Below are 27,231 nucleotides of genomic sequence, written 5' to 3'. Positions count from 1 at the left end.
TATATCTGAAAAATACATTTAAAAATGGAGATTTTATATGTTTGTTTTATTGTTTGTTTTTTTTTTTCTTTTATAGATGAGTGATGAGTGGCAAAATGAGTGACAGGTGACAAATTAAAAGAAAGAGTTAGTGTTGGTCCGTCATGGGCCAGAAAAGCTTCAGTGTGTTTTAGCATAGATTCTGTAAGTCTCCAAAAGTTGGGACTGGGAGGGCGGGACACAGTTCTTGCAAAAGATATTCCCTCAGTTGTTTATTACTGTTCTCTTGGTGTACTCTTGTAAGAACATGGTGACGGATCACTCATCTCCGCTGACCTTTCAGATGTGGGTCTTTGTAATGAGGGGTTTATGCACTGCAGCTCAGCATTTTTATACATACCACAGATCATGTTAACCGCTTAATTGTATCATGCAGTACCCCTGTCTGGAAGCATCTACATTATGTTTATCCACTCATTTATTATTATTATTATTATTATTATAATACTTTCCTTTAAGTTGTTACCTGTCTAAATCTGCATATACAGTGCCGTGCAAAAGTCAGAGACCACCCAACATGTATCGCATTTCTAATAAAAAACTGCCATTAAGTGCAAAAAAATAGTTCAGTCTTAAAGCCTTTACATACAGAATGTGATTTATTCAACGACAGTAAATTAATTTGAGCACGTGTACATCTTTTCTGTTGTAAATAATAACATCATTTAAACTCTCTGACAAATCGTAGTGACCTACGGAGCCCTGCTAGTGGGAATGAGATAATTAGGTTGTGGCCACCACTTAGTAAGGCATGGAAATGAGATCATGCCTTCCTAAGTCCTGGCCACGCAATAGGATCTCATTCCCACACGTTATGAAGTCGTGGCCCCACATTTGGAACTTGTTATCACAGTTTACTAAGTTGTGTCCACAATTTAATTACTGTATTCCCACACCTTACTAAGTTGAGGCCACACATTATTTTTTATTTATATAGGATGTCACTAGCAGGGCTCCATAGTCACCTCTACTGTTGGCATGACAATAGCCAGGGTGACGGAGCAACTGTGTTTCTGCTTGTTACAATCCAAGTAATCCCACTTACAATTACAATGTCAGTGTTCTTGTGCGGATGTTCTTCATTTTTGCTGATTTACTGTTTCTCAGTGATGCTTCTTGTGACAGTTACACATCCTGAGTCGTCTTCTCACAGTGGAAGGATGGACAGAAACACCTGTGGATGTTTACAGATCTGAAGCAGCTTGATTTTCTTAATTTAATGATAAAGTGCTGTTTATCAGATGAAGACAGTGTTGGTGGTCTAGGAGGTCTTCCAGGTGGTTGTTAGGAGTCTTGTTTTCTTTGTAGCTTTTAATCATTGTTTTAATCATTTTTTCTTTTCACTTTCTTCTTCATTATGCCAGTGGACCAACTTATATCTCAGACATACAAAAATTAATCAGTTGTACTTAATGGCTGTTTTAATAACCATAAGAAATGAAAGGTAGCCTCTGACATTCCTGGAGAATACAGCCGTCTAAATAAGGATAATAGTCATGCACTGGGAAAAACAACGTTCTGGATAGCACAGCTGTGACCCCTTAATAAGAAGTAAAGAAGCATTTTATTTTATTTTTTATGTTTTTATTTGTCTTCTTCTTCTTTCGGCTGCTCCCTTTAGGGGTCGCCACAGCGGATCATCTGCCTCCATCTTGCCCTATCTAAGTTTTTATTTATATATATTTGCTATTTTTGTAATGCTAAAAGAATGTTCTTTTGGCAAATGTGAGACTGGAAGACAATAACCTTGTATTTTTCCCATATCTGGAACATACATAATTCAGGTCTGTGGATGTTACGTTCATGACGTTTTATTGGTAGTATTAGACTTGTTATTCATATTACATTCATAATATTTCATGTTTTTTGTAAATACAATGTAAGGATGGAGATATATATATATATATATATATATATATATATATACACACACATATATGTATATATATATATATATATATATATATATATATATATATATACATACATATATATATATATATATATATATATATATATATATATATATATATATATATATATATATATATATATACAGCCATGTCATGGTCAGTTTATATGAGCTGTAAATGTTTCCACACTGTGCTGCTCACCAGGTGCTCATTATTATTATTATTATTATTTAAATTCTCCTTTTGTAAGTGTCTGTATACTGTATATAATTATATTAAAGCTAAAAGTTTGAAAAGTATAAATATATCTCTGATGCTTCATTTGAAGTGCAACTTTAAATGCAGTCAGTTATAAATTTGTCACCTTTACTTATGTAGCATTTTTTTAAAAATGTACTGAACAATCAAGTAAAAATAACTCAATTTCAAAAAAGTTGAAACAGTAGGAAAAATGTAAATACAACAGACAGCAAATCCTTTTTGACCTGCTTTCAATTAACACACACACACACACACACACACATACACACACACACAGACACATTTTCTAAGCTGCTTCTCCCTCAGGGTCGCGGCGGGTGCTTGAGCCTATCCCAGCAGTCATAGAGCGGAAGGCAGGATACATCCTGGACAGGTCCAATTAAGAACAGTACAAAGATATCTAGAGATTTGCTTATTGGGGTCTTGCTGTGTGACTTCAATGCTCACGTGGCCAATGACAGTGAGACCTGGAAGAGCTTGAGCATGATTATTAGAAGAGAAAATAAACTTGCTAGTTAAATAGCACAACACAAACATAGCCATTTTATTTACTATCCAAAACCACCAGTAAACCTAGACGTGTCTTCTGAGTTTATATGTAATGCTGATGATGGTAGAATAGTTGTAAATCTAAAAGCATGTACCACTCCACCATGAATAGGTTTTTAAAAGCACAAAGCCAAAACATCTAATAAAAATGACCTAAAAACTAACTTAAAGGCATCAGGCAACTAGCTGTTGGTGAGGTAAACTCCTCAGATGTCTGGTTCCTATCACCACCACTGTGAACAAATCTGACTAAGTTTTTCTAGAATGAGACATTTTACATCAAACCACTTTGAATGAAATTGTTTACACCTTAATGATGGAATCATGTAGATATTTTGAAAAATCTGTTCTTCAATTCCTCTTTAAACATTTAGCATAATATCTGAGACAAGATGCAGCCACAGGCTTGTTCAAATAAAAAAGTGACTAATTGTAAAAAAGTGGCTAAGTGCAATACAGATTCCTATGCAACTCTTATTTTATTTTATTATTATCCTTATTTTGTTGTAAATAGTCTAGAGATTTAGCTTTAATTTTTATTATTTATAATGTTGATAATGTTTACACTGTTTCCCATTTCTATTTCTGAGTGCCTTACTCCTGTTACTCTGCTGCTGCTGTAATACTGTGAATTTCCCCGCTGTGGGACTAATAAAGGATTATCTTATCTTATCTTATCTTAAAATGAAGCCACTGGCTTTTATTCTGAAGGGCTAACGGTGTTGCTGCAGGAAGCTGCAGCTGAGTCTCCGTGCGTAGCCGATGTGATAGCATGTGAAAGCACATTGGTGCTCAGTTTCAACTGCATATAAAACGTTCTGACTGATAAATCATCACAAGAAATAGAGTTTGGAGGTAAATAACATGTTTCTTCGTGAACAGCGCTGCTTGTTAAACGTGCAGAGCGTTCACTAACCAGAAAAGCCATTGTCATGCTAACTATTATGCTAACGATACCGTAGCTAAGCTTGTCAGCTTCGTATTTAGCAAATTAATTATTTTTGTACTTTGTGTGGCGTTTCATGAAGCTGCCGTTTTGAAATGTTTGACATAATATATTTTAAAGTTATTTTTAATCTTTTTTTTTACCTGTCTGGCTACCATAACTTATTGTTTTCCTCCAGTGTAGCCATGGAAACGGACTCGTCTCTCCTTAGTACTGAAGTTGAGCAACAGAGGCAAGAAGAGCTTTATCAGCAGCTCCTGCTTCAGGTAGACACTTTAACAGCTGTCAGTTTATTTGAACCTGTGAAGGAAGTTGATATTACCCTCTTTATGTAGGTGCCTCTTTAAGAGTCCTTTAGTAAAGGGAGTGCCTCTGTTTAGGACCATGAGCTCTATAGAACCCCTTCGTGCTGAAATGATTCTTTGCATGGTGAAATGATTCTTCAGATTGATGAAAATGCATGTTGTACATTGCTCTAAATAGCAGCAAATAGAGTTCTGCTATTGTTACAAGTTTGACATTGTAAAAATAGAGGTCCCTTTTTGTACTATATAGAACTGATTTCCAAAAGGTTCTATATTGAATCATACACAACACATTCTATCTCACTCTGAAGAACCATTTTACCATGCAAAGAACCCTTTAAGCATGACATGATTAAGGGCGAAATAGGTCATTGCTCAGAAGATTTGATTGCAGCCACAGGAGCATCAGTGAGATCATGCACTGAGGTTGGATGGCTCATCTCAAAAGTATTGGACGGAACTCCATCACTCCAGAGAATGTACTTCCATTGTTCTTCAATGCTGGGGATTTGAACCCCTCTGGCTGATGATGGGCATGGTGCCCTTGTGTAGCCAGTCCAGAGCATCTCATTCTTTTGGTCAGTGCTTTTCCATGGAGGTAGTACAGACTGAACTCACTAATTCAACTTAAACAGGATTTTAAATTATGGAATATTCCACATCATGAATGTAGAACATATTGTTAGGTAATAAAGTTTCACGAACATACTGTTGTAAGGTCCTGTTTTGGATGTATGTCAGGTGTATATCTTGAAGGAGAAGACTAAAGGTATAGTGGGCGGTGGAAATAGCCTGAAGAGGCTAGGCTATACATTTTTCCCGACCAGGGAAATGCGACCTGATAGCTCACTGCCTTGAACCAATTTTTGTATTTTAAAGTGTTATTTGAATATAAATAAGCATACCATGCTTATATAAATAAGTGTATTGGTCTATTGAAACAACATTTTTAACAAAGATGCTCAAATTCCCATAACTCAGTTATATTCCTATTTCATGATAAGTACATTTACATTAAATGATCAATAATCTTAACATCTGCATGCATAAGTTAGCAGATATCACCATCTGTAAGCCATGTTTGTATAATAATGTATACCATGTTCCAGTCCATTCTTAATTTAGTGATCTGTATGATGTGGATAGTGGGTGAAAGGTTTTTCTCTTTTGACTGTATGATTTGCTGTTGTGACTAACTATGTCAGCTTTGAACCAGTTTCACTGTTTATCCATCATATGCACATGTCCAATGTTTCAGATGTCCTAGTGGCTCTACTATGAGACTCTTGTCCTCAGTGACTATTTTCTAAAAGTTATATTTTAGACAAAAACACTTTCATTTGCCTTGTTAGGATGTTCCCTACAAACCTTATAGGTCATGTCAGGTACTTGGAGGCCAAAGTCGACCCATTAGGGAATGAAGCTGTAGACTTGCTTTGCTTTGTATTCATACTTCGCTCACATTTTCTTGCGCATCTTGAACGGACATTTTTAACGTATAATACCACTGGTTTGTTTTGCAAGAATGTTTTTGCAAGCTGAGGGTTTCAGTATTTAAGTGAACTGAGTTTAACACTTTGTGCCCCACCCCCCCATCCCCCACATGAACTTTCCTAACTGGGCAAGTGTTCAAGGAAACACAGATGCCGTTTCTTGCCTTCATGTTTTGGGTAACCATGAGCATGTGCTGTAACAGAGGTCCCTACGTGTTGTAGCATGTTTCACAAATGAACTAACTATACATGCATGGTTTGAGAGCAGCAAGTGTCAGGGCACTTGATTGAGAAGAACAAAGCCCATACCAGAGCCCAGCTGAGCATTTTTAGGGTTGCAGTAATGAACTAAGGCAAGTTCAAACAGACACAGTTAGTCAGTGAATTGCACTAACAGACTGGATGACCATCATTTTGTTAGAAAGTAGTGGAGAACCTCATTAAAGCGTTTATGCAGGTACTACAGCTCATTTCCAGCAAGTCAGTGACCAGCCTTCACAGATGGCAATCGCCTCAATTCAGTCAAATATTTTCATCAACATGCAACTCAAAACAAGTGGAGTAGTTCATATTATTCAACAAGAGAATACCGTTAGTTCATAAGACTACAATTTCTGACTCAGATGGACAATATGTTATCATTAATGTCTCAATATATGATAAAGATTTCACCATTGCAACCTTATATGGACCAAACAACAACACTCCTGCTTTTTTTCATTCATTCTTTTCAACACTTAACACCATCACCATCACCAACTCAATAATTGTAATAGAAGGCGACTTTAATACAGCCACCAACCATACACTGGACAGAGCTAATACTGTGAACAAGCCCCACAACTCCCATTCCACGGATACACTAAACCTGTATTTGGCAGATTTTGGTCTAGTCGATCCTTGGAGAGTAATTAACCTGCAAAAAAAAGAATACACATTCTACTCATCGATTCATAAAACATGTTCAAGAATAGATTTTTAATAAATAACTCCCTGTAAATTTCGCTCACATTACTCTGGGAGACAGGTAAAGCAGTATTGAGAGGGAAAATCATTGCATATTCAAATAATATTTGTAATTAGATAACAAATAATAAGAAAAAAGAACTAGCATTAGAAAATAACTTGAACCAAAGAATCAAAGATCTTACTGATAAATATGCTGAAGACCCTAAAGAAGAAACACAACAGGAAATAAACCATCTACAATCTCAGTTATGATATAATCAATAAAAAAAAACACAATTTATAATTAAAAGACTCAGGTTTCAACACTTCAAATATAATAATAAATCAGGGAAATATCTAGCTAATCAACTAAAACGGAACAAAGAAAAGTCTCTTATACCGGCTATAAAGAATTCTGCAGGGGAGACCTTGGTCACACCTCTGGAAATAAATAACACGTTTCAAGCATTTTATAAGGAGCTCTGTACTTCTGATCAAGATACATCCTCAGATGACATTAACCACTTTGTAAACTCAATTAATCTGCCTAAATTGACCTCAGAAAATGCGGAAACATTGGACAAGCCAATAACTGAAGACGAATTTTATAATGCTTTAATGCAGATGCCAAATAATAAAACTCCCGGTCCAGATGGCTTTCCTGCAGAATTCTATAATTCTATCTATTCCTGGCACATTATGTCCCCTCAATTTTTTTAAAATGACGGAAGATATACAGCACAACTCATATTCTCATTTTAGTCACCTCATATCAACACAGCCCTCATCTCAGTACTGCTTAAGCCTGGCAAAGACCCAACACTTCCCTCTAGCTATCGGTCCATATTACTTAACACCAATATCAAAATAATTAGTAAAGCACTGGCTAACCGCATCGAAACAGTTATTCCATTAATTATTCACCCAGACCAGACAGGTTTTATTAAAGGATGGCGCTGTTCTGATAATTTGCGCAGACTATTCAATCTGATTTCTATCAGCCGACAGCCCAATTTGGATGTCATAGTTACCTCATTAGATGCGAAAAACGCATTTGATAGAGTGAACTGGAAATTTCTTTTTACTACATTGCAGAAATTTGGCTTTGGGAAATCAAGCATCCAGTGGGTCAGGACATTATATACATCACCCATGGCTACAGTCACTACTAATGGACTCGCCTCCCAGTGTTTCACACTGTAAAGGGGCACTAGACAAGGATGCTCATTGTCTCCATAATTTTTATAGAACCATTAGCAGCAGCAATCAGACAAAATAGAAACATCAAAGGCTTAATTACACAAAACACACAACATAAGATCAGCCTCGATGCAGATGATGTATTGTTATACCTACAGGATCCATGTAACTCTCTACAAGAGACAGTAGCACTTATGAATACATTCTCCAAAATATCTAGCTATTCAATAAACTGGAACAAATCTCCAATTCTGCCAATCTATAAAGGTGGTCGTAATGGTGTACTCCAAACCCTATTCCCTGCCTTCATCATTGGCAACATTAGATACCTAGGCATCACTATATCCTCAGAACTCTGAGTTGTTTACCCTTAATTTCAAACCACTACTGAAAACTATAGATGATCTACAACGCTGGATACACTTACCTATTTCTTTATATGGTAGAATAGCAACTATAAAAATGTCAGTCCTCCCAAAAATAAATTACCTGTTTACAATGACACCTGTTCAACCACCCACTAACTGGTTCAAATCATTAGAATCATTAGACTAGAAATGGAGCGGGAAATCTGCAAGGAAATATCTTTATCAGACCTTCCATTCATTAATCACACAATAAAACAGCATGCATGTTTCCGCAATGCTGTCATATCCACAACTCTGAGGGCCTGGTGGAAAATGCTGAACATTACCAACTGCACCTTAGCACCATGTAAATACACTCCAATTTGGCACAATCCCAGCTTCCTGCTTAATAAGTCACCATTAAACTTCACTACATGGAAAAAGAAAGGGATCACACATCTGCATCTTGTTTTTAAGGATTCTCGTTCGAAGATATGGTCCACATATTCAATATCGGGAAACATCAATACTTACAATATTTTCAACTCAAATTTGTATTGAAGTCTAAAATAAATATTACAAATAACCATCTTCACCCACCCAAACTAATTGAAGGCATTAGTGAAACTAATAAGAAATTGCTTTCGAAATTCTGTGAACTTCTCGCTAATCGGGATAATACTATTGTACTTCCAACTTTAAAATGGGGAAATAGATCTCAGAATCTCTCCTGGCGTTGACTTTTGGAAAGCCAGTCTGCAAAACCGCTTTTACAATGACCTCTAATAATAATCTTCAGCAGATTCAATATAAAGTAATTCACAGATCACATATTACACAGCATAAATTGTATAAAATGGGACATATGGGTCTAGACATATGTTCTTATTGCACTTTGGACACTCCTGATACCTAAAGGAGAGTTGGTCATCTACCATCAACCCCCAGGTTCCTAGCACCCTTTGTCGGGGAGAGTGAGTGTGAGTCGATGGTTATGGTGAAGTTGTGTCGAATGGATTGTTTAGCTGGTATAACCAGAAGTTCAGACTTGGACAGGTTTAGTTGAAGTTGGTGTTCCTTCATCCATGCGGATATGTCCGAGAGGCACTGCAATATCCGCACAGAGATCGACAGGTCATCAGGCAGGAATGACAGATAGAGCTGGGTGTCGTCAGCATAGCAATGGTACGAGAAGCCATGTGAGCGGATAACCCGGCCTAGAGAGGTGGTGTAAATAGAAAAGAGAAGGGGTCCCAGTACCGATCCCTGGGGAACCACAGTGGATAGCGAGTGGGCTGAGGAGAGCTCTCCATGCCACAATACCTTGAATGAGCGCCCAGTGAGGTACGATCTGAACCATAGTAGCGCATTGTCTGAGATACCCATGTTTGATAGAGTAGACAGGAGAAATTCATGATTGACTGTGTCAAAAGCGGCTGAGAGGTCCAGCAGAATGAGTACTGAGGACTGTCCTGCAGCTCTGGCAGTTTTTAGTGCCTCAATCACAGATAAAAGAGCCGTTTCAGTGGAGTGCCCTTTTTTAAAACCTGATTGATTTGGGTCCAGGAGGTCATTCTGGGAGAGGAAACCAGAGACCTGACTGTAGACTGCTCTTTTTATAGTTTTGGAAAGAAAGGGTAGTAGTGAGACTGGCCTGTAGTTATCAACCTGGGCAGGGTTGCAGGAAGGCTTTTTAAGCAATGGTGTGACTTGGGCTTGTTTAAAGATAGTTGGAAACACACCAGTAGTTATGGAGGCATTGATGGTGTGTGTGATAGCTGGGATGATAGCAGGTGCAATGGTTTGTAGTAGGTTGGTAGGAATCAGATCAAGTGGACATGTAGTAGGACGGCTACATGTTACAAGAGTCAGTGCCTCGCTCTCAGTGAGAGGAGTAAACGAGGTGAAGATGGCACCTTTGGTCGAGGGATACAGAGGAGCAGAGCATGTGGTAGGACCGCTACATGTTGCATCAGTGAACTGGCTGCTTATGGCCGCCACTTTTCCAGTGAAAAAAGAGGCAAGGGCTTCGACTGTAAGGCAGGTAGCCGGAGGTGGCGGTGGAGGATTGAGCAACGTATTAAACGTTGCAAATAGTTTCCAGGAGTCAGTGAGAGAGTTGATTTTGCTGTGATAGAAATCAGCTTTTGCAGTAGTGAGGCAGGTTGAGAACGAAGCCAGGAGTAGTTGGTAGTTCTGTAGGTCTGCATGTATACGTTTTTCCCGCCATTTTCTTTCAGCAGCCCGGAGCCTGGAGCGCAGTTCCCTGACTGTATCATTTTTAAGCCATGGCTGTGGTTTAAGCGCATGACTCTAGTAGTTAGGGGACAGAGGTCGTCCAGACATGAGCTTAGCGTTGAGCAGAGTGCATCAGTGGCATCATTTACATTGAGTGATGAAAAAGAGCCTGGTGGAGACATATTATCAGTGACCAGTGAGGAGTACTGGTCGGCCGAGAGGTCTCTAAGATTGCGGTGGAACGAGACTATAGTTGGAGCAGCTTTTGGTTTTTTCTCAATACACACATTGAGTTGTATGAAATAGTGATCCGAGAGGTGCAGAGGAGTGACAGTGAGTGAGTCAGTGTCACAGTTGCGAGTAAAAATTAAATCCAGATTTTTACCAGCTTTATGAGTCGGAGGGCTTGGAACCTGCTCCAGATCGAAAGAGTGCATGAGGGATATAAAGTCTGTGGAGCACGGACTGTCAAGGTGGATGTTCATATCACCTAGAATAAGCATGGGACAGTCTTGATCTGGGATAGAAGAAAGCAGCATATCAAGTTCATTTGTAAACTCGCCCATTTGCCCAGGAGGACGATAGATGACAATAATGCCAAGTTTAGCTGGAGTATTAACCAGCGTGGCATGATACTCAAAAGAGGTGTACGTATTTGTTGGTAGCAGTGGCGTGTGTTTCAAGCCATTTGCAATCAATAGGCCAGTCCTGCCTCCTCTTCCTGAGGGACGAGAGGTATGAGAGAAGGAATAATTGTTTGATAGAGCCGCCGGAGTAGCAGTGTTTTCTGGTTTAATCCAGGTTTCAGTCAGAGCCAGTAGTTGTAATGATAAATGATTGGCATAAGAGGCGATAAAGTCAGCTTTGTTAACGGCTGACTGGCAGTTCCACAGCCCAACTGAGAATGAGGCAGCAGTGGGCGTGGTTTGCCGTAGTCGCCTTAGGTTAGAATGGTTCTGGCGCCTGTGTGTTATTTTGCGCCTTCTGTGCATACCGCAGATAACGGATGTGTTGGAAGCACATTTTGGGAGGCAGCAGGACTGGCAGCCTTGCCCGGTGGACTCGCGCAGGTAGACTCGCAGGTCTTTACCCGAGTTAGGTCTTCACGCCAGGGGGTCTTCACCCAACAGCTGACGCCTCAACGACTGGGCGGGGTAAATAGGAGTGCAAATTGCAAACAGCTGTTAGGAGATCAGCGCGACCAGACTGCCTTTATATGCCGCGAGTGTGTACGTCAGGGGGTTTGCCACGCCCCCTCGACCGAAACTAGCCCCGAAACCGTCTGAAACATATTTGCAATAGTTAGTTCGCATATACATCATGTGCACATATCAACTCACACCAATTTCTATATACACACACATATACACACACAAATACATATGCACAAATATGACATGAATACGAAATATAAAATTCTGTTAAACCGTTTTCTACATGATTACACTGAAAATGCTCAGTATACATATGTACGTATGTTTGTCTGTCTCTTTGTTAGTCTGTCTATCTACTCTTTCATCTATGTCACACTGACTAACACACACACACGCACACACAAGCACACATACCTACACTGACCACCTAACCCCAATCCTTTGTTATTTACTGTTTTTGATTATTCTCTTGGTTATATTAGTTTAAAAAATGGCAAAAGTTGTAAAAGTTGAATGTTTTTTTTTTCTCTCTTCCTTCCCTTTCTCTTTTTTTCTTTCCTTATTTATAATGGTGTAATAAAAATAATGAATAAAGTCGTCCTCCAAAGAGGGGGGGGTGGTGGCGGGCAAAAAAAAAAATGGTGGAGAGCCTCATTAAAGCGTTTATACAGGTGCTATAGCTCATTTCCAGCAAGGCAGTGACCAGCCTTCACAGATGGCCATCTCTTAGGTAACCGTGTGTTCATGGGTGCTTTTTCTGTTTTTCCTGTAAAGACAATGTTGGTTAAAGACAATTGACCTATTCATGCCCACAACTGCATTGCAAAATTGTTTCCGTTTGGCCACATCACCAGAACTTTGCTCTCAGTTTATGGCTTTTTTAAATTAAAAAAAAAATTGAATTTACTCTCAATTTTAGCCTGTTGTAGCTTCATTGAATTTCCAGTCTCCATCTTTTCAATTTAACGGCAATTGTTTTTCCACTTTTAACACTGTGCGTGACAGTTTTGTCTTACAGCTTATTAAGTCCTCTAGAGCTACCACTTGCCAACTGGTCCCATGCGAACACGCTGGGTGTGTGCAGAAACTGCACTTGTTAGGGTGGTTGCTAGGATCTTTTCTGGTGCTGACATCCATGCTTTGGTAACATCTAGAATTGATTATTGCAATGCTGTGCTACATGGACTCCCTGCTCAAGTTCTGAATAGGCTGCAGTATGTGCAAAATTCAGCTGCTAGGGTTTTAACCCACACAAGATCCTAATAGCACATCAGTCCAACTCTGAAACAGCTTCATTGGGTTGCAGTACAGTATCACGTTTGATACAAATTGCTTGTGCTGGTTTTTAAATCTTTTTGAATGGCCTTGCCCCCTCCTACCTTGGTATTCTGCTACAGCTATACTCTTGAGCTCGCACACTTCACTTTTCTGATTCTCATTTGCTCAAAGTTCCTCCCTCTAAGCTGCGTGTTGGTGACAGGGCATTCAGTGTTGCTGGCCCCAAGCTGTGGAGCAGTCTCCACTGAGCTGCATGCTTGTTCGACTCTGTTTATGTTCAAAGCTAGTCTTAAAACCCACCTTTTCTTGCTGTCCTTTGGGTGAACCAGTACTGTGATTTAATTTACAAAACAAAAAAAAAGTGTGTTGTTTTACATATTTCTGCATGCTATTTTTAATTTCTTTTTAAAATTAATTTTTATTACCATTTAAACATTTTTTTAATCTTTGTTATTTTTATTGTACAGTGTCCTTGGGTGTCTTGAAAGGTGCTAATCAAATAAAATTGTATTATTGTTATTATTATTATTATTATTTACCGTCTTTGTAGTGTGATAAAGTGTCTTATTTTGAGTAATTCAAAATTTCAAAGTCATTTGAAGGTCAGTTACAGTTTACTGTTGGTTAGTTAAGTCCACTTGGTCACTGGCATTATTTATTCAGCCTCTGACTTATATAGCCAGGGAAGATTCATGCTCTCATTGAATTAACTTAGTTACTGACATATTTCACTCAGCCACTGGCAGATTTCACTGCAAGTTGCCTTTTAGTAAACACTTCTTGCCTAACTAATTCTATTACAGGACTGTACTACAGGGAGATTCACTCGAAACCCAGAATATTCTTTAATAACTCTCTCTAGGATAAAGCAATTTGAATGAAACAGTGTGCAGTGTGCTCCTCATTATATGGAGCTTCAACCAAGCCAGGATGCCCCTGCGTCGGAGCAATGAGGTAGGCACCAGGCAACTTCTGGGTGCAGACCCCATACCCCTTCATATGTCTGGATCACTTCATGTAATGCAATCGATTACACATACATCAATTATGTAGCACATTCTTTTGGTTCAGGTTGCTTCATCTTAACAGGAGTTAGACAACAGAATATTCAGGGCTTCTTTTGAGTGAACCTCTCTGTACAACTCCACAAAATCTGTATTGGATTACACTTAGATTGATGTTTGCATTGAAGAGCCAGTCAATCGGAAGTTTTCAGGAGAAGCAGGCAAATGCTAATTGTCTGACTCCTCAGCTAAGATAAGCTGCAAATGGACTAGTCAATTTCCTTCATCTGCTGAGAGGTTTAAGCCTTTTAATCTGTACGATTACAGTAAGAAATGAGCTTGATCCCATTTTTATTTGCATTCTAAGGGTCTATTTTTTATTTTTACCCCCGCTCCTTGTTTTAGAGTCTCACCTTGCCCCTTAGAACAGGGGGTCATGGTTAAAATCTTCTTTTACGAAATGGGACCCTCAAATAAAGAAGAACATTACTTCATTAACAGGCTACTAGCGCTGCTCCGTAGGCAACCCTGTCAGTCTGCAGTGACAGGAGGGGAGGGTGAAGTTCACTGCTGGGCTTTAGTTACATTTAGAAAATCATATGCTTTCAAACAGGGGGGATACAATGATCCCCGTTCCACCTTAAATGGTGCAGCAGTTACATTCTGCGGTGCTGTGGGACTATTTAAGGTGGAATGGGAAATTTAGCTAACTAGTTACCAAGAAACTAGCTTATTAATAGCAATGCTTTATGCTTGTTATGAAGAAAAGGACCACAATATACTGAAACGACAATAAACTCAGATAATACACCTCTATAAAAAAAAAATCGGGACACCCTAGCCCTAGACGTGAACATGCATGACTAAGTGGTAGGGGCCAGGTGTGAAATGGGATTGGGCCTAACTATGGTGCTATCTGTGTGCTTTTTAATTAGAGCTGTGTCTGATTTTACTGCGATATTGGATCTGATATGCATGTAGGTCCACATGCTAGTCAGCTCTCAGCATATTTATTGAGGCTTCAGATCTGCCCAATAAAGGAAAGCAGGTAGGATAGGAAGATTCATTCAACTTCTCTGACCCAGCTTAGATCAACTGTCCTTTCCACAGTGGCTTCATTGTAACAGCACATGAATATCTAAAGCTGACAGTACACTTCAAACGATGAAGGAACTTAAATTAAACTAGCGCTATACTTGCTGTTAAACTTGGTGTACATCATGTTCTTGACCAATAACAGTAATTTTGGAATGAACAAGACGGTCATTAGCAGTTCTGTTTGGCAAGTAACCCACACCATACCCAAAAAGGTGTTTTGCTTTATAATGTTTCCATTTAGAGTAGAGTGCTGGCTTAACAGTGTTCTGGCATGCTGAAACTACTCAAACACTCTATTATCTCACAGGAATAACTACAAAGCTGTCAACACCGCATAGTGTGAGTGAAGGATACTAAAGCAGTAAGTCACAAAAAGGCCTCCACTTCGCTGAAGAACACCCTCCCTGTGATAAAATCACAGTAACTCACAGCCTTGAGTGGCTTATTGCTTTTATAAAACGGCGGCCAACATAAAATTTATTAAATTTCACAATGTTTTAGATGGTTATTTATTATTAATAATAATAATCAACTCTGTGTGGAGTTTGCATGTTCTCCCCGTGTCTGCGTGGGTTTCCTCCGGGTTCTCCGGTTTCCTCCCACAGTCCAAAGACATGCAGTCAAGCCAATTGGACATGCTAAATTGCCCCTGGGTGTGAGTGACTGTCTGTGTCTGTCTGTCTGCCCTGCGATGGACTGGCGACCTGTCCAGGGTGTTTCCTGCCCTCGATGACCGCTGGGATAGGCTCCAGCAACCCACAGCGACCCTGAGGGAGAAGCAGCTTAGAAAATGGATAGATGGATGGGTAATCGACCTAAATAAGTACTCTGCCAAGAAATGTCGTTCCTTTAGAGTGCAGTATCATTGCAAAACAACCATTGACCGCTGAATGAGAAGAACGATCGGTCACTGTGAACTGCAGACATTTCATTTTTTCAAACTTATTTTCCATATAACAGTGAACATATGATAACACAGCACAGTTTAATGCAAATACTTTTAGTTTATAAGTACTTTTGGTCACTACCACCGGAAGTCTTCGGCCTGTCTGACTACGCCACTCTTCTCATACTGGGGTTGAATCTCAAATGGCTCTCTGCTCCCAACATAGTGCACTATGTTGGAATTTTAATACTGGATCCTGCAGCTCAACAATGTAAGATATCACTAAAAATAGTCATTTGGATTTCATCCATACTCATACTTAACAAGCACGCCCTATTTGACAGGAGAAGATATTTCTGAACTTCATGGTACACAGCATACTATTTAGCTAGGGTGTAGGGAGCCGTTTGGGATTCAGCCTGGGTTTGATGCTACTTCTGATTGAAACATGAATGTTTGAAGCGTGTTTCAAGGTGACGTTCTTTAGACTTTTGTATTGTTGCGTTTCAGTGAATCATATCATGAGTACTTTAATTCAAGCCTGTGATATTAATGTTGGAGTTGTTCAGCATGTTTGCTATCTTTTAGCCTGTTGTGTAGCTGACCAGTCTGGTTCTAATAAAGAAAATAAATTTTCAGCCCCTCAGTTCAAACAAAAAACAGGTTCCTACTTCATCAGGACACTTGGTGCTCCATATGATCAGCATTAGAGTCAAATATTAATCCATTAACAGCAGAAGGGCTTTTCATGCCATGGCGCAGTGATAGAGTTCCTTTGTTGTAAGGCGGTCATAGGCGTGGTATGTCGTGAAATGACTTTGAATGCAGCTCAGCCAGATTTTAGCACCGGAACTATCCGTTTTATAATTCAGGATAGATGTGTTATAGGATAGGAATTTTTTTCTTTTTTCCTTACAGTATCCCACCTAGCCTCTCCTGCAGATAGCCCAACACCTGAATCTAACGAAAGCAATATAATGAAATGAAAGCAAGTTTATTTTTATGCACTATGTATTTTTTAAGACTGAAAGTAGCTTTAATGTCTCAGGAGAATAAAAAACAAGCCAAACTATGGTGTGCTCTGTCGTGATTTGCCCTGTAAAACCTGAAATAATATTTTAAAAGTCAGAGGTGTTGGGTTGAAAGTTTTTGAGAGCATTTCGTACATGTTAACATCAGGCTTAAAAAGAAGGTACAGCTCAGTGTTTAAGTCTCAAATGCAAAATCAATATTATACAGATGAAGATATAATTGATTCACATCCTCAGAAGACATGCCCCACACCAGGTTTTGACTGAGGTCTCTTTGAATACTCTTCCAGTGCGCTCATTTATTGGCAGAATGCGGATATGTTAATTAATCAAGAACCCAGTATAAACTGTGAGAGAAGTCTGAGTTTTTGTCCTGCTGCTTTTGATTATGTATCCTGTCAGTTATGAATGAATGTTTAAGTGCCTATTAAGGTCTTTTTCTCTCCTGCTGTAAAATATAAGTATCAAAGGTTCATTGTCAGTCCTCCTGTGAAGTAGAGGTGAACATCTGGGATCTAAAACTGGATTATTAGAAACAGAAGGAATTTTTTAGCAGTGGAAGCTTTTGTTTTGTCCTCTGTGCATCAAGTTTCTTGTTGCATGAACCTTTGATTGCACCTAATTCAGATCTTTTTGGGTAATTTATGGGAAGTAGAATTTTAAAAAGTAACTCAGCCCAGCAGGACTGAACAACAGTGATATGCTTGATTTGGTTCTGGTGCTGTATATCAGGTATTTTTTCATTAGGTTTGGTCATTAGCAAAACACTTGGCTAAAATTAGGCATTCTTCTTTTATCTTGTTTGCCCTTCATAGTCGCGAGAAACAATGGAATAGTGTGACTGCTTATTTACTTGTGTCTTTCCTGTTTTCAGACCATTGGAAAAATACAGAGCGATGGTACTCCTTCAAAAGTCATCTGCCCACAGCCAGGTTAGTCCCGAAATAGTTTCTCTGAGAATATTATCTAATCCCAAATCAGTTTGCCATATCTTTTAGGTTCCTGCTGAGACTTTAGCCTTGTTTATTTTATGGCTGCCTGTTTTGAGTGATGCCTCTTCTTAGTGGTCATCTGAGTGTTCATCTTAGGCATGTGCATGCATGGGTCTAAAATGTCTTGCCTACAATCTCATCCTGCCAAACAGATAGTGGATTAAAGGGGTCTACAATCTGACCTATTGAAGAATTTTCTAGCTAAAAATATCTGCTGCTGGATGAGAAGTCAAGGTATTCTGCCTAAGCAAATATGATTGTCTGATTGCTTCTGAAATCATCTTCACCTCTCCAGGCCCAAACCATGCACATTGCAGAGACATAACCCTTATATATGACTTGTTTGGTCAAACAAACTGCCAGATAGTGGCTTTAAAGACTTGTTCAAATATTTCCGTCTCTGTCTTCCTATCTGTTACTACTTGGCTTCAAGACTTTTGAGTAGCTTTTTTGCTGTCAGCTTTGTTTTTTGTTGTTTTATTATAAAAATGACTAAATAGATAGCCTTTAGTTCTCATTTCAGGTTTGTTGCTTTTGTTAGAACTGCCATCATGTTTGATGATTATTTGAATCAGGGGTGCACAACTGAGGTTGAAGGGCTGGTGTCCACATAGTGTGGTGACTTTCCTGAGGAAGCACAGCTGATACATCTGAAGTCACCTGTTAATTTCCAGGTTTAGTGCGTGTGTTTGAGCAGGAGAACTACCAAATTGTAATGGACACCAGCCCTTCAAGATTTAAACACAGGTGCATCTCAATAAATTAGAATTTAATTTAGAAGTTAATTTATTTCAGTAATTCAATTCAGAAAGTGAAACTTGTATATTATATAGATTCATTACACACAGAGTGATCTATTTCAAGTGTTTTATTTCTTTTAATGTTGATGATTATGGCATACAGTCAGTGAAAACCCCAAAGTCTCAGAAAATTAGAATATTGTGTAAAAGTTCAATATTGTAGACTCATGGTGACACACTCTAATCAGATAATCAACACAAAACACCTGCAAAAGTTTCCTAAGCCTTTAAATGGTCCCTCAGTCTGATGTAGTAGGCTACACAATCATGGGGAAGACTGCTGACTTGACAGTTGTCCAGAAGGCAGTCATTGTAACCCTCCACAAGGAGGGTAAGCTGCAAAAGGTCATTGCTAAAGAAGCTGGCGGATTGTAAAGAAAAGGCGATTCAAGAATTTTGGGGAGATTCACAAGGAGTGGACTGTTGCTGGAGTCAGTTCTTCAAGAGCCACTGGACTGTTGCTCAGTGGTCCAAAGTCCTGTTTTCAGATGGAAGTAAATTTTGCATTTCATTTGGAAATCAAGGTCTGGAGTCTGGAGGAACAGTGGAGAAGCACACAGTCCAAGCTGCAGGAGGTCTAGTGTGAAGTTTCCACAATCAGTGATAGTTTGGGGAGCCATGTCATCTGCTGGTGTTGGTCCACTGTGTTATATCAAGTCCAAAGTCAGCACAGCAGTCTACCAGGGCATTTTAGAGCACGTCATGCTTCCCTCTGCTGACAAGCTTTATGGAGATGTGAATTTCATTTTCCAGCTGGACGTGGCACCTGCCCACACTCCTAAAAGTACCAATACCTGGTTTAATAACCACAGTATCACTGTGCTTGATTGGCCAGCAAACTCACCTGACCTAAATGGGGTATTGTCAAGAGGAAGATGACACCAGACCCAAAAATGCAGACAAGGTGAAGGCCGCTATCAAAGTAACCTGGGCTTCCATAACACCTCAACAGTGACACAGGCTGATCGCCTCCATGCCACGCTGCATTGATGCAGTATTTCATGCAAAAGGTGCCCCGACGAAGTATTGCGTGCACATACTATTCATACTTTTCAGTAGGCCAACATTTACATATTAAGTAATTTTTTTAAATTGGTCTTATATAATATTAAAATTTTCTGAGAAACTGACTTTTGGGTTTTCATTGGCTGTAGGCCAATTCCCTTGAAATAGATCACTCTGTGTGTAATTCATCTATATGAGTCTCACTTTTTTAACTGAATTACTGAAATAAATTAACTTTTCGGTGATATTCTAATTGATTGAGATGCACCTGTACATGAATACACATTTGGAGGACTCATATTCTTTATGTTTTTTTCTTGTATTTGATTGAGGTCTGTGATGTCATGTAGTTGTAATTTTTACATGTTTATTTTCCAACCTCTCTTTTTTCCTCATACATTTAAACAGACTGTTTTTGTTACTGAGCTGTATTCTGATTGGCTGCCCTATATTGTGCCTTCAAAAACCAGATCTGAAACGCTCCTTATAACTCCATTGTGAGTGGGTGGAGATAAACTGCTGTAGGTGGATATATGTAAATGCACTGGTTTTCTGGGCATCACAAGAACAGTGAATAGATGGTTACGACATCACCCATCTATTCACTGTATGACATCGTCACGGAGATGTGCGTGCAACTAGGGTAGGCAGAACGAACAAAATATGGCAGTCTTCATATAATAAATTAACACTGACAAAGAGTTGTTGTGCAGTGAACTGCACCAAATACAGAGAATGTGTATTATCCCAAGGGGATGACATTCCTTTGCCAAACACTGCAGCAAATAAAGGATCCGGGCCATCAAAAGGACAGATATGGCTTTTGATGGCCCCAACGGCGGTGAAAATGTGCAGCACACATTTTTTATCTGCATGTAGTGTTTTTTTTTTTTGGCAGGATGATTGGCTACCAACCCACCCAAACTGTAGTAATACTGGTAGCATTTTCTGACACAGTGATTTAGATGAGACTGAAGACCGCTTTCTATTCACGACGTCTTGTTTGAATTTTCCCATTACACCTTCAGTGGTGCCCTAGTGGCCTGAGGCTCCAAAACAGGGGTCAGCAACCCAAGAAGAGACATTTTGTCCTTTCAACAAAAGTCAAAGCACCTTGGGAGCTGCAACATTTTATGTCCATTTAACCATCTTGGCTGTAAATACATCTCAGTATGTGCTAAAGTACTAGTATAGACAAAAAAATAAAAACAAAAACGCAGACTTACTTTGCTCTGCTTTAAGCATTAGCTCAGCTATAGCTGCTTTTCTTACATCTTCAGCAGGAAACTTTTCCTCAAAAGTAGAACAGTTTATTGTAAAATGTCCCTTTAAAAAAAATTTTTTTTTACAGGGCTGAAGTTGCTTCTCATTCGAATTTTCCTGTTCCACCTTAAATGGTGCCTGAGCTACTAGAATGTAACAGCTGCGCCATTTAAGGTGGAATGGAAGAATTTAAACAAGAAGCTGATTTCAGCTTTGTGACATTTTAGTGTTTTGAGACTTTCTGGTTGCCGATTAAACGTATGAGGAAACCAGCTGGAGTGATTATAAATGCAAAAAAGTCCGTTCGTCTCCAAATGATTGATGTTCATACCATCCTGTAGCTACAGTTCTGTCTGGATGGGATTAAATTCGATTTCATTTCAAAGTCCTGAGGTAAGGTCCCATCTTAAAGGTGCTCCTCAGTGACTTTATTTCCGTCCAGATCAGCCATGTTGATGTTTTTCTCCACCCTCCCCTGAATAAGTTACAGGCTGAAAACAACCTGCTGTGTTTCACTAAACTTAGTCCCATCTGGATGCACATCTGTGTGTAGTTGTCACTTTTCCTGCTGGAGATATAGATTTTTGTGCACTGCTGTTCACCAAATTTGGTCTCCTAGTACATGTATCAAAGACCAAGACAGTAAACACTTTCTGAATCATGAAGCAAAATATAGATGCTTCTCACCATTTAGCTGTTTTGGGTAGTGATGCTTCAACTCCAAACTCTGGGAGAACATTATTAGGGGGAGGAAGAAAATAAAATCAGTGAGAATGAGACCCTGCAGACTCATTGAAGGGGCGATTATAATGACTGTGTGTTAAACGTTACTTTTGACTTACAGAAGCTGAAGATCATCATGTAATAATGATTAGTCAGTTCCTTAAAGATGTAATATTAAATTCTAAAAAAAAAAAGAGCATCCCACCAGAAACTCGCTTGTCCTGTGATCCTTTTAGTGCTCTCTTGGTACAAGAATTTTATCACAGAAGAGAGAAAAAAAACCTCAGATGTCCCCTTGATTAACTAATCCATTCCTAATAGGGCTTAGGTTACACTGGACATTTTAGGACATTGTCAGAGTGCAGTGTCAAGGTTTAAACATGAGACAAAACAGCCTGATGTCCCTGGGGAAGGGGTAGGGACACTGTCATGTTTTAGCTTTTGTATACTTTGATATCGGGCCAAACAGCCCTGGACGGTAAAGTGTGTAACATTCACAATTCTATTGTTTTCACTAAATTTCACTGAAATGTATAGAGGATTGCTAAAGAATGAGTCAGCAGGCTGTACAGCAATGTGCTTTTCAAACAGAAAGCTGTTGTGCGTGTTATTATAGAGCATTATTGAATAAACTCAGATGGACAGATTTTTCTCTTTGTGAAGTACAGGCTATACCGGCCGAGCATGTCTGGAGGGTGAGTTAAGGACTTTGAGCATGAGCAGATGTTTTTCTTAGACTTGTTTTGGAAGTCTCTCACAAACATTATATTCAGGCCTTGTATATTTAAAACAAATGGTAGATTAAGTTGGGTCTAAGATAAAAAAAAAAAAAAAACTGCCCCTGCTCAACTGGCCCCTTAGACAGTTGCTGTGTTTTTATAGCAGATGCTACCAGAAAATATGGAGAGTGACAGAACGACATGGGATGTTTTACAACTGAGAGGTCTTACAAGATTTGCTATTTTTCTCTACCTTTCATCCCCGTCTTCGACGAGGGAAGGTGTTTCAGATCAGGCAGTGCATTTTCTGCCACTGCATTAACTCTTTGTAGGCTTGAGTCAGTGCCTCATACTGTTTAGGTATGAGCCACTGACCCAAGCCAACAAAGAGTTAATGTAGTGCCAGAAAATGATTCACTGTGAGCGGGAGAGGCAACTAAATGGTAGAATATCTGACTTTGAATACCATCAATAAATGTGCTAATCATAACACTTTTGTGAGGTGGTGTTGGGGGTATTTAGGTCCGCACGTGGTTATCTCCTTGCTCTAGACTCCTATGCTGTCATATTTATGAGTGTGGCACAAGCAGGGCAAAATTAGGGGATGGTAACATTTTGTTTGACTGATTTGCATACTGTGGCATGTCATCTTACTCTGGTGCGAAGACGCTTCATAACAGAGTTGAACCAGAGGGCGCTGCAGAGGCGGAACGATAAAAATGATTTTTCTTACTGTTTGGAAAGATGTGTTCACATTTCAATAAAGCTGGTATATTTTATTTTTACAGAGCAATGCATTTCAGCTGATAATGAAAAAAAGTCTTAAATCATAATTACTCTTTAAATGGAGCGGCAGTTACATTCTGAAGACACTTCGGTGTTACTGCTGCAACATTTAAGGTGGAATGTGACTGTCTGACTCTGCAGGAGTTTGAAAAAGCTGTGGACAAGTACCAGCTTGTCCACAGCTCACAGAAGGCTCTGACCATGTCGTTGTCTGATGCAGCTGACCGAGTCAGGTGACCTTACGAGGAAAAGTACTTATTAGCAATTATTAGCAACTTAGAAATTGCTGTAGTGTCCATGTTAGGCTAAAGCTCCAAAAGGCTGGCCATTCTTTTATGTGCACTACCTCAAAAATAAGACTGAAGGTCTGCTGTGTTTCTTTTTCCATTTGAAAAGTGATTTAGCTACCCAGTTCAACATGCTAACATTAGCATGGTTTGCATTGGTTGTTATCTGCACTTATTTGTGACATACTGGTTCAAAGGCCATAAATGGAAATGGTAAGAGAAAAAAACAACCACTTGTGAATAAAATAGCTATTAGTTACACAAAAAGTCTATTAGTTGTGTAATTTTATGAGTATTAACAAAGAAATGGAATTTGGCATGGTCCTCATACTGGTTCCCCCCTTCTTCTAGGAATATGTGTGAAGACGTCATCTCTGACAGACCAGCAGAAAGTCTTCGTAAACATCTGTCAGTCAAGGGACGTGCCGCCCCCTCCCCACCTGTCTCAGGAAGCTTTGGTGGAACTCCTGGAGTCAGATGACCCTACAGGGTACAAAGTACCCATGAGCCTTGGCGAGGCCCACACTGAAATAGACAACAGTGAGCATTTCCTGTAACTTTGTCCCTCCTCTCTCTCCCCTTTTATCCCTTCTCTGCATTATAATTCTTACCACCGTAACTGCTTTGGCACTTTTTACCATAACAGGTAGTGTAACACATCATAGAGAAATTCTTGAAATTACATTACAGTTACTGACTTGCATTACACATGTCTCTAAGACAGGGCTGTCCAAAGTCTGGCTCTTGAAGGCGTTTTAACCTGCCAGAAACATACTCTAAGCCTAATGAGAGAACAAACATTTTTTATAGTGTACGTTAGGGCTCGCATAAATAAATCAACGAGTTGATTAAGTACAGCAATTAAAAACAGCAGTGAACAGCCAGAAGGAGCAACAGAACAGAACAAAAAAATCTTTGTTTTTCTGCTGAGCACAAAGCCCAAAACTGCTTTATGGAAAATGACAAGAGATTATCCACTGCAAGCTGCACAAGACCGCACTGATAAGCAAGCTTATAAGCCAGAATGGGTAGGTTTTGAGAACCTCGTCTGTGACAGGACAGGGCCATGTGACAAAGATTCCAGGTTTTCCCAAAGTTTTTATCATAAATTTAAGCAGTAATGAATGGCTGTCTTTTTGAGAAGAAAGGCAGGGATTAAATGTCTTGTTTTTGTACTATTTTCACTTGAATAGAAGATTTGTAAATCATTGCTCTCTGTTTTATTTGTTCCCCACTCTTCCAGTCCTTTTTGGAATTGGGTTTGCAATAGGAAAAGTAATCATCGCAGTTTTAGAGAAGTACTTAATAATCTTTTTTTTGTTACTAGTAACACAAGCAGTAAATTAAATTTGTTATCAGTTTTTAGGTAACTGCCCCGTCACTGGTTTTCCTCTGCCCATTTAAGGAATGAATACATGCATGAGCTCTGAAATTTAATATAATTCTAAAATAACAATTTAGTAATCACTGTAGTAAATTTCATGGAATTCACTGAAACATTAATTCATCTGGAGAAACAAAGCAACAGAAAATCAGCATGAATACAGACATAGAAGTAAGTACATCACAGTGACAAAAGCAGCTACACATGTAAGCCGCATAAGGTTGATTTGTTATTTGTGAAACAAGATCTAAGGATCACTACTTTGAGTTTTCAAAGTACAGCCCCATTTACAAAAAAGATGCTTTGCAAATTGTAAATAAAAACAAAATGCAATGTGCAAATCATTAAACTGTATAATTAATTGAAAATAGTACAAAGACAACATATCAAATGTTGAAATTGAGAAATGTTATGGTTTCTTGAAAAATAAGTTGGGACAGGGGGCACCAAAAGGCTGGTAACATTGTGTAATGCTATTAAAAAAAAAAAAAGAAAAACCCTGGTGGTTGATGGGCAACAGGCCACTTACATGATTGGGTATAAAAGAGCATCTCAGAGAGGTAGAAGTAAAGATGAGGAGGGATTCAACACTCTGTGAAAGACTGCACGATCAAGTAGTGTAACAATTCAAGAATAACATTTAATCATGGACACTGTGTCCTCAAGGCTAAAGACCACTCAGCTTGTCAGTGCACAGTTCATAGCTAATATTCATGATTGTATAGGGCAGCATTAGTGTACATGGCATGGGTGATGCGCACATGTGTGAAGGCACCATTAATGCTGTTTGATATATACAGATCTTGGCAACATTTGGTGCCATCCAGACGACGCCTTTTCCGGGAAGGCCTTGATAATTTCAGCAAGACAATGACAAACAGCATTCTGCACATTACAACATCATTGCTCTGTATTAAAAGAGTCTGGGTGCTAAACTGACCTGTTTACAGTCCAGACCTTTCACCACTGAAAACATTTGGCACATTATGAAATGAAAAATACGACAGAGGAGGTCCCGAACTGTTGAGCTGCAGAAATCCATATAAAATATCAAACAAGAATGGGAAAACATTTCAGCAGCTGGTCTCCTCAGTTCCCAAATTCTTACAGAGTGTTGTTAAAAGTAGAAGTGATGAAACAGTGGTAAACCTTTTTGGAATGTGTTGTCGGCATGAAATTCAAAATGGGCATTTTTCTCGGTTTCAACATTTTAATTTAACATGATTGCATGTTTTTGTTAACATTTGCGCAGCATCACATTTTTGGAAATAGGGAACTAAATTTCATTGTAAAATGAGAACTGCTAGATGTCCACAGAGGCCTCAGAAGGAGCCATTAAAAATGATGGCAGCATAAGCAGGTGAAAAGCAGGGTACCCACGTAAATCCACATATAGGAAGTGAAAGCTTTGTTGTTTGTCCCCTGTTTTCTTCTGTGTGTGTATTTATGCAGGTTAGCTGACAACAAAGATCAGAGCTCACCAACAGGGACAGACAGATTTTCTTACCCTTTTTTCTACGTTCATGTTTTTAATTTTGACAGAAAAATAAGTAATATTTTTAAACCAGTGGGAACATGATAGAGCCTTTTAATGGCAATTATAAGGCCTAATTGATTACCCAGGCCTGCATTTTTGTATAACTACCAAGTAATATAAGGCTATTTTTTTTGATTGAACAAGTAAACCTCATTGCCAACAGATTTACATAACAGTTCTAACAGAATTTAAGCTGTTTAACACACAAACTATGACCGTTTCTTACATGCTTTATTAAATGTTTTAGTAGTGGCAGTTTAACTAATTCTGATTTACTTAGTTGCAGAAAATATGTGTTAAATTCAACACATTCAAGTTAAGATTAACTCATGATCAATCTAAATATGTCTACCTTTCTCTTAAAAGAATTCAAAAATATCTTTAAAAAACACCTCCCAATATAAAGTCCCCTATAAATGATGTCTTTGTATATATTTAATTTATTAATGTCTTAATTAATGCCTTGCATTTCAATAGATTATAATATAATATTATATATTATATAATATATTACTAACCCTAAATATTTGAGCAAAAAAGTAGATTGACATTTCTAAATAAGTAAGCAAATGTAATGTGTATATAACGCTATCTCTCTCATATATATATATATATATATATATATATATATATATATATATATATATAAAAAAAGAAGGAAACACATGCAAGGTGATTCCAAAAAGATTTCAAAATGATTTATTGCACTTGTAAATCATGAATGAAATCAGAATATAGTAAATTGTAAATAGTGTGAGTGAGCATACACTTTATAATGTAATTAAGTGCCCAGTATGAACCTCCTTGAGCTATGTGGACAACATCAACACGACAGTCAAATTCATCCTGTCACTGCACTCACGGATCTTTCAATGCAACTTTGGAGATCTTCCAGTGTTGTTGGGAGTAGCACATAAACAGAATCCTTAACATACCCCCTGGAAAAAAAAGCCAAAAGCATGAGATCTGGTGATGCTGGTGACCTTTGTGTTGGAACTGTTGGAGGTTCACTGCCACACTGACAGTCAGAAGCTATATGACATCC

The 27,231-nt window shown here is 38.7% G+C and overlaps 1 protein-coding gene across 2 annotated transcripts in view; it reads left to right on the top strand.

Annotated features, from left to right (window-relative positions):
- Window positions 1-3,482: 3,482 nt before the first annotated feature.
- Window positions 3,483-27,231, top strand: part of pih1d1 (PIH1 domain containing 1) — a 35,054-nt gene continuing 11,305 nt past the window's right edge. The window contains exons 1-4 of one of the 2 annotated variants that reach the window (XM_017697464.2): window positions 3,483-3,617; window positions 3,892-3,974; window positions 17,565-17,622; window positions 23,617-23,805. In XM_017697464.2, the coding sequence (XP_017552953.1) occupies window positions 3,894-3,974; window positions 17,565-17,622; window positions 23,617-23,805 (328 nt within the window). In that variant the 5' untranslated portion in view covers window positions 3,483-3,617; window positions 3,892-3,893. Of the gene's footprint in view, window positions 3,618-3,886; window positions 3,975-17,564; window positions 17,623-23,616; window positions 23,806-27,231 lie in introns of both variants that reach the window. The other variant, XM_017697463.2, reaches the window with a different exon arrangement.

This window comes from Pygocentrus nattereri, chromosome 14 (assembly GCF_015220715.1).
Source record: "Pygocentrus nattereri isolate fPygNat1 chromosome 14, fPygNat1.pri, whole genome shotgun sequence".
NCBI lineage: Eukaryota > Metazoa > Chordata > Actinopteri > Characiformes > Serrasalmidae > Pygocentrus > Pygocentrus nattereri.
Note: the sequence above shows the minus strand (reverse complement) of the source record. Positions and strands in the feature narration are given on the sequence as shown.